The 8,135-nt window shown below is 48.5% G+C and overlaps 1 protein-coding gene across 1 annotated transcript in view; it reads right to left on the reverse strand.

The window, feature by feature from the left end:
- TMC2 (transmembrane channel-like 2) overlaps nucleotides 1-8,135 on the reverse strand; it is a 94,552-nt gene that overhangs the window by 83,074 nt on the left and 3,343 nt on the right. Inside the window, exons 2-3 of the mRNA XM_008589659.1 lie at nucleotides 4,083-4,146; nucleotides 1,763-2,020 (exon numbers count right to left, since the gene is read on the reverse strand). Of these exons, the coding sequence (XP_008587881.1) occupies nucleotides 1,763-2,020; nucleotides 4,083-4,146 (322 nt within the window). The remainder of the gene's footprint in view (nucleotides 1-1,762; nucleotides 2,021-4,082; nucleotides 4,147-8,135) is intronic.

Raw genomic sequence — 8,135 nt, forward strand, 5'->3', positions numbered from 1 at the left:
AACCCTCCCCATCTCCCAGACAACACTATGTGCTCAGCTGTCACAAAATCCAAGTTATTATGTGGGCTTGGGACTATTCTTCAGTGATAAAAATAGTGACTCTCAGCTGAATGAGACAGCAGCTGACAGGGAAGGTAAAAGAGAGGTTGAAGGAAGGGTTATGTGCCGGGGCAGCCTTAGCAAGTTTCAAAATGGAAGTAGCAGGATGTGGGCTTGGGTTATTGCAGGTTCTAGAGACCAGTTAAGAGCAAGGAAAAAGTCTTAGGATGGCTTTGAACGTTGGAAAGCCTAGAACACAGGGATTTGGGGCCATACCTCATGGATACCCCATGATATCTGCTTTTGAGTCCTTTGCATAGGGAGTGTGTGAGTGGGCAGGGGAGAGTGGCATTTAGTCATTGCTTATTCAAATTCCATCTGTTCTTCAAAGCCTTATTTAAATGCTTACCTTCTCCATGGAGGAACCCTGATGCCCCAGTGCCCCAGCAATACAGCACTCCATCCAGTCCTGTCTTGTGTACATAATTGCTTTCTGTCTTGTCTAGTGATTACTGCTGCCCGTGTCTTATCTCCCCTACTAGCCTGTCAGTATCTGCGGGATCTGGCACTGAGTCTTTTCCATCTCTCTATACCCTGTCATGGCACTCAGTTGCAAATGGCATGGGTGAGTTCTTGTCTATAGTCCTTACTTTGCATCTGCCACCCAGACACCTGTGGTCCATTTAGGATGGCACAGGTTCCCTCTAAATTCTGGCACACCCCAGGGTCCACCAACAACGCATCCAAGTTCTGCTTGAGTTGCTAAGGGCACTAAGCTTCCTTCACCCCTTTAGGTCATGTCTGGGAACAACCAGACAGTAGACAAAAGTCCTAACCAGGCCAGGGATTGCTGGCATGGGTGACAGAAGAAATCAGTGGCCTCTTTTGAGGGCCTCGATTTCCTCCCTGTGAAGGTGGAGAGGAAGGGCGGAACACCCGGCTAAAGGGTGTGGACAAAGACGGATTGTTAGCACACAGCTCTCCGCCATTATCCTGACACTTGCAGCTGTTGCAAAGCCTCCCATCCATTATCATAGGGGATTCCCAAAACCTTCTGAGAAGTGAGTGAGGCCTGTGTGATCCCCAGTGAGTGAAACAGGGAGGCAACAGGAGCGACGCCCCACCAAAGTTGGTAGCAAAACACAGAACAAAAATCCCGATTTGCTGATTCCATATGTTGGCTCTGTCCACTAACCCATGTATGCTAGTGCTAAGGAACAAAGGAGACAAAACAAATAAATCAAACCCCCAAATGGTAGAATTTCAGAGCTGGTAGAACTCTTGAAGCTCTTCTAGATCAGTGCCACATTTCTAGAAGAGGAAATAGGTCCAGATGGGGAAAGGGGTGTGCTTAAGCCTTCTGATGGGTCCTAAAGCCAATTTTGTTCATTTCTCTCAGCTCCTCCCCTTCTAGAGCTGTGGTGAGTCACCAGCTGAAATTCAGGGGACCTGGGATCTTGTCCCATGCTGCTGCCATGTCACCTCCCACCCAGAGCCTCACTTGCATCCGTGTACCATGAGCTGTGGAGTCAAGAGTGCCCGGGGCCACTGCACCTGTGATGCGGGTGGTTGCAAAGGTGGGGGCAAAGGGAAGCAGGAGCAAGAGCGGGGGTGACCTCTCACAAAGGAGGGGGACACCAGCCGCTCTTCACGGGAGGGAAGAGGTCTGGGAAGGACAGAGTGCGCGCGGGGTGAACGCCCCTGAATCAGAGCCACAACACACCTGGGTTTCTTCAGCGGCTTCCACGTCTCCTCCTTCCTTGGAGCCTTCTTTTCCTTCTGTGGGGGTTCTCTCTGCTCCTTGACGGAAGCCCTCCCGTCCCTCTTCCTCCTCCCTTCGCAGGTCCTCTCTGTCGTGCTCCTCCGCACCTGTTCCCGCAGCTCCTCACGCTGTCTCCTGCGCTCTGTTGGCTTCCTCCGGGGAGATCCTGGCCTTGGGCTGCCCCCAGTCTGCTCCTTCTCTCCAGGCTGGGATCCGCGCCTGCCCGCTCCGCGCCTGTCTGGCGTACCCTGGGCTTTGGGAGCCCGCTTGCTTGAGGGTCTCCTCTCTGATCTGTCACCTGCAGAGGCAGGAAATGGACAGTTCTGATCCCACTGGCCTCGGCCCCAGATCCGCGCCTGCCCGGCGTACCCTGGGCTTTGGGAGCCCGCTTGCTTGAGGGTCTCCTCCCTGATCTGTCACCTGCAGAGGCAGGAAATGGACAGTTCTGATCCCACTGGCCTCGGCCCCAGGAAGGAGCCCCAGTTGTGAGAAATCAAAAGTCCAAGACACTTCTTGGAACTTGTCAACTGTTTTGGGGCTCAGAACATGAAATCCTAAAATGCAGCACTTGGGCATACTGAGACTCTTCAGCTGAAGGAAATTGAGAAAACTGCAGAATCAGGAAGGTCCCTCTCTGACCTTCTCCCTCCCTCCTTCTCTGAAGGCCCTCATGTGACAGGTGTCCTTCCCTATACACAGAAAAAAGAAATAGCACACAGAGACCAAGAAAAATCCAAACGAACAGGCCTTGCTAAGTGCCCCCTGGTTGATTACCTGGCTGATCATCTCCTTTGTCCTTCAATCATACTTCTGAACAACTGTCTCTAAAAAAATTCAGTTTTCCCTGGGTCTCTGGGTCTTCATTTCTGAAGGCTCTTGTGTTATATAAAACTTACATTGAAACATTTGTATGCTTTTCTCTTGTTTATCTGTCTTTTGTTATAAGGGTCTCAGCCATAAACCTTGCAATGGGTGAGGAAAGAAATCTTTTCTCTCTACAGCTCCAAAACCCACCTATTTTGGAAGCCTCTGGCCTGAAATAAAAATTATGGTCTCCCTCTTCTGACTCTGAAAGGCTGGCTCTCCCATATTCTTGCCTAAGCCTCAGGTAGAGATCTAGACAGGTGCCTTGCCACCTCCTGGATTTATAGCTCCTTGGGGTCAGAGCTGAGTCATATTCCATGGCAAGGCCAAGTGTGGGCCTCTGGTAAAGCTGGACAGTAGAGATAGGAAGAGCAGCTGGCTCCATTCTCCAGGGGCTGCCCTCTGATGTGCCCTCCCTGGAATGAAGAAGGGACAGGGGGTGAGAGTGGCCAAGTCAGGTTAGATCCTGTTCCTCAGCACTGCGTGTGTGTGTGCATGTGTGTGTGTGTTTAAATAGAGACTCTGTAGCACTGACAAATGGTCTGGTTGAGGAGAGTCTACTCTACAGTACGAACTTTCCCCAAGAGTTTGCCCACCAGCTAGTTCAAGCACAACTACCCATGTGAGAATTTACAAATCAAATACAAGTAATATAATGAGGTTCTGGTGTGAATAAACAACCTCTCCACCACTTACTAGCTGGGTGTCTTTAATATTACACTTGATCTTAGACAAGAGGCTGAGAAGCGATAACAGCTGGGTGTCTTTGAGCAAGTCACTTAACCTCTCTGAGTCTCAGCTCATCTCTAACACAGGGATGTTAATACTCTATTAGATTGTTAATGACCAAAGCCCAGTAACTGGCATCTGAGAGTAGGTATCATTACTCTGACACTGTTAACCACAAGATCTTTTTTTTTTTAAAGATGACTGGTAAGGGGATCTTAACCCTCGACTTTGTGTTGTCAGCACCACGCTCTCCCAAGTGGTGCTGACAACACATAAGATGGTGCCAGCCCAACCATAAGATCTTTCGAGTTAGGAAAAGAACACAGGTTTGGAGCCAGGCTGTTCTGTATAAAAATCCCAGTTCTATCACTTATTTATCTCTGTGACCACAAATAAATTACTGAACTTATCTGCACCCCAGTTTTCTCATCTCTAAAATGGTTCCAGTAGCCTCTATTTCCCTGCGTGGTTGGGAGGCTTACTTAAAAACAGGAGTTAGGAATCTGGCACATGGGAGGTAATCAACAAAGGCCCTTTTCACTCCTTTGCCTCCAACTTGCCTTGCCTGCTTCTGCCCTCTGGAGCCGTGTCAGAGTCGGGGTTGGCTGGAAGCTAAGCNTTCCTCCGGGGAGATCCTGGCCTTGGGCTGCCCCCAGTCTGCTCCTTCTCTCCAGGCTGGGATCCGCGCCTGCCCGGCGTACCCTGGGCTTTGGGAGCCCGCTTGCTTGAGGGTCTCCTCCCTGATCTGTCACCTGCAGAGGCAGGAAATGGACAGTTCTGATCCCACTGGCCTCGGCCCCAGGAAGGAGCCCCAGTTGTGAGAAATCAAAAGTCCAAGACACTTCTTGGAACTTGTCAACTGTTTTGGGGCTCAGAACATGAAATCCTAAAATGCAGCACTTGGGCATACTGAGACTCTTCAGCTGAAGGAAATTGAGAAAACTGCAGAATCAGGAAGGTCCCTCTCTGACCTTCTCCCTCCCTCCTTCTCTGAAGGCCCTCATGTGACAGGTGTCCTTCCCTATACACAGAAAAAAGAAATAGCACACAGAGACCAAGAAAAATCCAAACGAACAGGCCTTGCTAAGTGCCCCCTGGTTGATTACCTGGCTGATCATCTCCTTTGTCCTTCAATCATACTTCTGAACAACTGTCTCTAAAAAAATTCAGTTTTCCCTGGGTCTCTGGGTCTTCATTTCTGAAGGCTCTTGTGTTATATAAAACTTACATTGAAACATTTGTATGCTTTTCTCTTGTTTATCTGTCTTTTGTTATAAGGGTCTCAGCCATAAACCTTGCAATGGGTGAGGAAAGAAATCTTTTCTCTCTACAGCTCCAAAACCCACCTATTTTGGAAGCCTCTGGCCTGAAATAAAAATTATGGTCTCCCTCTTCTGACTCTGAAAGGCTGGCTCTCCCATATTCTTGCCTAAGCCTCAGGTAGAGATCTAGACAGGTGCCTTGCCACCTCCTGGATTTATAGCTCCTTGGGGTCAGAGCTGAGTCATATTCCATGGCAAGGCCAAGTGTGGGCCTCTGGTAAAGCTGGACAGTAGAGATAGGAAGAGCAGCTGGCTCCATTCTCCAGGGGCTGCCCTCTGATGTGCCCTCCCTGGAATGAAGAAGGGACAGGGGGTGAGAGTGGCCAAGTCAGGTTAGATCCTGTTCCTCAGCACTGCGTGTGTGTGTGCATGTGTGTGTGTGTTTAAATAGAGACTCTGTAGCACTGACAAATGGTCTGGTTGAGGAGAGTCTACTCTACAGTACGAACTTTCCCCAAGAGTTTGCCCACCAGCTAGTTCAAGCACAACTACCCATGTGAGAATTTACAAATCAAATACAAGTAATATAATGAGGTTCTGGTGTGAATAAACAACCTCTCCACCACTTACTAGCTGGGTGTCTTTAATATTACACTTGATCTTAGACAAGAGGCTGAGAAGCGATAACAGCTGGGTGTCTTTGAGCAAGTCACTTAACCTCTCTGAGTCTCAGCTCATCTCTAACACAGGGATGTTAATACTCTATTAGATTGTTAATGACCAAAGCCCAGTAACTGGCATCTGAGAGTAGGTATCATTACTCTGACACTGTTAACCACAAGATCTTTTTTTTTTTTAAAGATGACTGGTAAGGGGATCTTAACCCTCGACTTTGTGTTGTCAGCACCATGCTCTCCCAAGTGGTGCTGACAACACATAAGATGGTGCCAGCCCAACCATAAGATCTTTCGAGTTAGGAAAAGAACACAGGTTTGGAGCCAGGCTGTTCTGTATAAAAATCCCAGTGCTATCACTTATTTATCTCTGTGACCACAAATAAATTACTGAACTTATCTGCACCCCAGTTTTCTCATCTCTAAAATGTTTCCAGTAGCCTCTATTTCCCTGCATGGTTGGGAGGCTTACTTAAAAACAGGAGTTAGGAATCTGGCACATGGGAGGTAATCAACAAAGGCCCTTTTCACTCCTTTGTCTCCAACCTGCCTTGCCTGCTTCTGCCCTCTGGAGCCGTGTCAGAGTCGGGGTTGGCTGGAAGCTAAGCTGGCTGCAGAGCACTTGTCCATACTGTCTGCAGCGGCTCCTGTCCAGGCTGTTCTGCCATGACCAGGCAGATTTCCCCAACTGCACTGAGGTAGTCCAAACTCTGGGCTGAGCAAAGGGGAGCATCACCACCTGCCATCCCCAGCAGCAGTCCTGTAGTGATGGAGTCTGGGCTCAGAGTCAAGTTTTCAAATTCCCACCTTTACCTACTCCTTGCCCTGCCTCCCAATGCTGTGCACACAATGTAGTGACCACAGGGAACTTTCCTCGCTGCTTCCTTGACCCTTGACCTTTTACATTCTGAGGACCAAGGCTCTGTGTGAAATAGAAACCAACTCTGGTTGCCGGTAGGTGGGGCTGGATTTGGACAGACAGAGCTGGGGATTTGGAGTCTGGACATCTGGGCATGAAGCCTGGTTCTGCTGGTTGTTACCTGAGCAGTTTGCTTGTTCTCTCTGAGTCGGCCTCCTCTTGGTCACTCCTGCATGTGCTGTTGGTGGTCTGCCCATGCCCCCATTACCTGGCGCCTGCATCATCCCCTAGATGCTGTGCGTGTTGGCTTCAACAGCTCATAGCTTCTCTCTTCTCCAGAGAGCCTGGGTCGATGGGAGCCAGCTTCCTGGGAAATTTCTAGGAGTCTACATCCCTCTCCTCTCCTCAAGTCAGCCCACAGCCGATCACAAACTAATTTAAGGGTATAAAAGTCCAGTGCTCCTGTCTCGAGGCAGGACAACTGTTTGGACCATTCACACTCTAGACCTCCCTGTGGGGTGAGGCCGAGGCTGGGCTCCAGCTAAACACCTTGCCAGCTCCTCCCCCTGCCCTGTCCTGCTCCCCTCACTTCATGTCTCATGCACAATAATTCCCGCCTCAGGCTCTGCTTCCAGGGACCCCAACCTATCTATAGGCACCTACCTCAAAGTGTGCTAAGGAAACTCAGCTGTACGAGTGTGATGTGTGTAAGTGTTCTGTAGGCTGGAGCATGCTGAATTAGTGAATGGAATCTGCTTGTAAGCTCTCTTTTTGAATCTCAAGCTAGGGTATTGGTAGCATACTTAAGTGGGTAAGGGACCTGCCCGTCTGGGAGACTGAGTTGGCTAAGAATTCAAAGGAGATGCATTTGTCCATTTGTTCACTAACTCATTCACCCATACAAAAGTATTTATTAAGCATCTGCCAGACACTGTTCTAGGCATAGGGCTACAGCAGTACATTGGACAAGCAAGCTTTTTTCCCTCACTGAGTTTTGAGTTAGTGAAGAAGATAGTGTGATCCGTTCTGTATTCAAAAAACACAGGGGTGAGCTTTATCCCAACTTGAGCAGTTGAGGAAGATGTTCCAAAGGAAGAAACTTCTAAGCTGATACCAGGACATGGGGTGCTAGGGTATGCAGTGAGTGGGTGTGGGGTGGAGTTAGTGGGTGTGGTGCAGGGGTGGATAGACAGTGGGTAGGTAGTGAGTGCGTGAATGAGTATAAGAGGGGGTCGGTAGTGAGTGGGTGTGGGGCAGGTGGCAGATACCAAGTGGGTGTGGGGAAGGGGGTTTTCAAGATGCAGGATTTTCCATCTTAAAAACTGGGGCAGAGAAAAGGAAATCAAGAAAGCAATTCCACTTACAACAGTTACCAAAAACAAAAACAAACAAACAAGAAAACCTAGGAATAAATTTAACCAGAGAAGTGAAAGATCTCTTGGGCCGAGCCCATGGCGCACTCAGGAGAGTGTGGTGCTGGGAGCGCAGCATCGCTCCCGCTGCAGGTTCGGATCCTATATAGGGATGACTGGTGCGCTCAAAAAAAAAAAAAAAAAAAGAAGGGAAAGATCTCTAAAATGAGAACTATAAAACCTATAAAACACTGGATGAAAGAAATTAAAGAAGATGCAAAAAATTGGAAAGACATTCTATGTTCATGGATTGGTAGAATTAATGTTGTGAAAATGACCATACTGCCCAAAGCGATCTACAGATTCAACACAGTCCCTATCAAAATACCAGAGATATTCTCCACAGAAATAGAAAAAACAATCCTAACGTTCATACGGAACAACAAAAGGCCCTGAATAGCCAAAGCAATCCTGAGCAAAAAGAACAAAGCAGGAGGCATTAGGCTACCTGACTTCAAAATATATAACAAAGCTATAGTAACGGCACGGTACTAGCATAAAAACAGACACATGGAGCAACGGAACAGAGAGAGA

This window comes from Galeopterus variegatus, unplaced genomic scaffold (assembly GCF_000696425.1).
Source record: "Galeopterus variegatus unplaced genomic scaffold, G_variegatus-3.0.2 Scaffold5573, whole genome shotgun sequence".
Classification (NCBI taxonomy): Eukaryota; Metazoa; Chordata; class Mammalia; order Dermoptera; family Cynocephalidae; genus Galeopterus; species Galeopterus variegatus.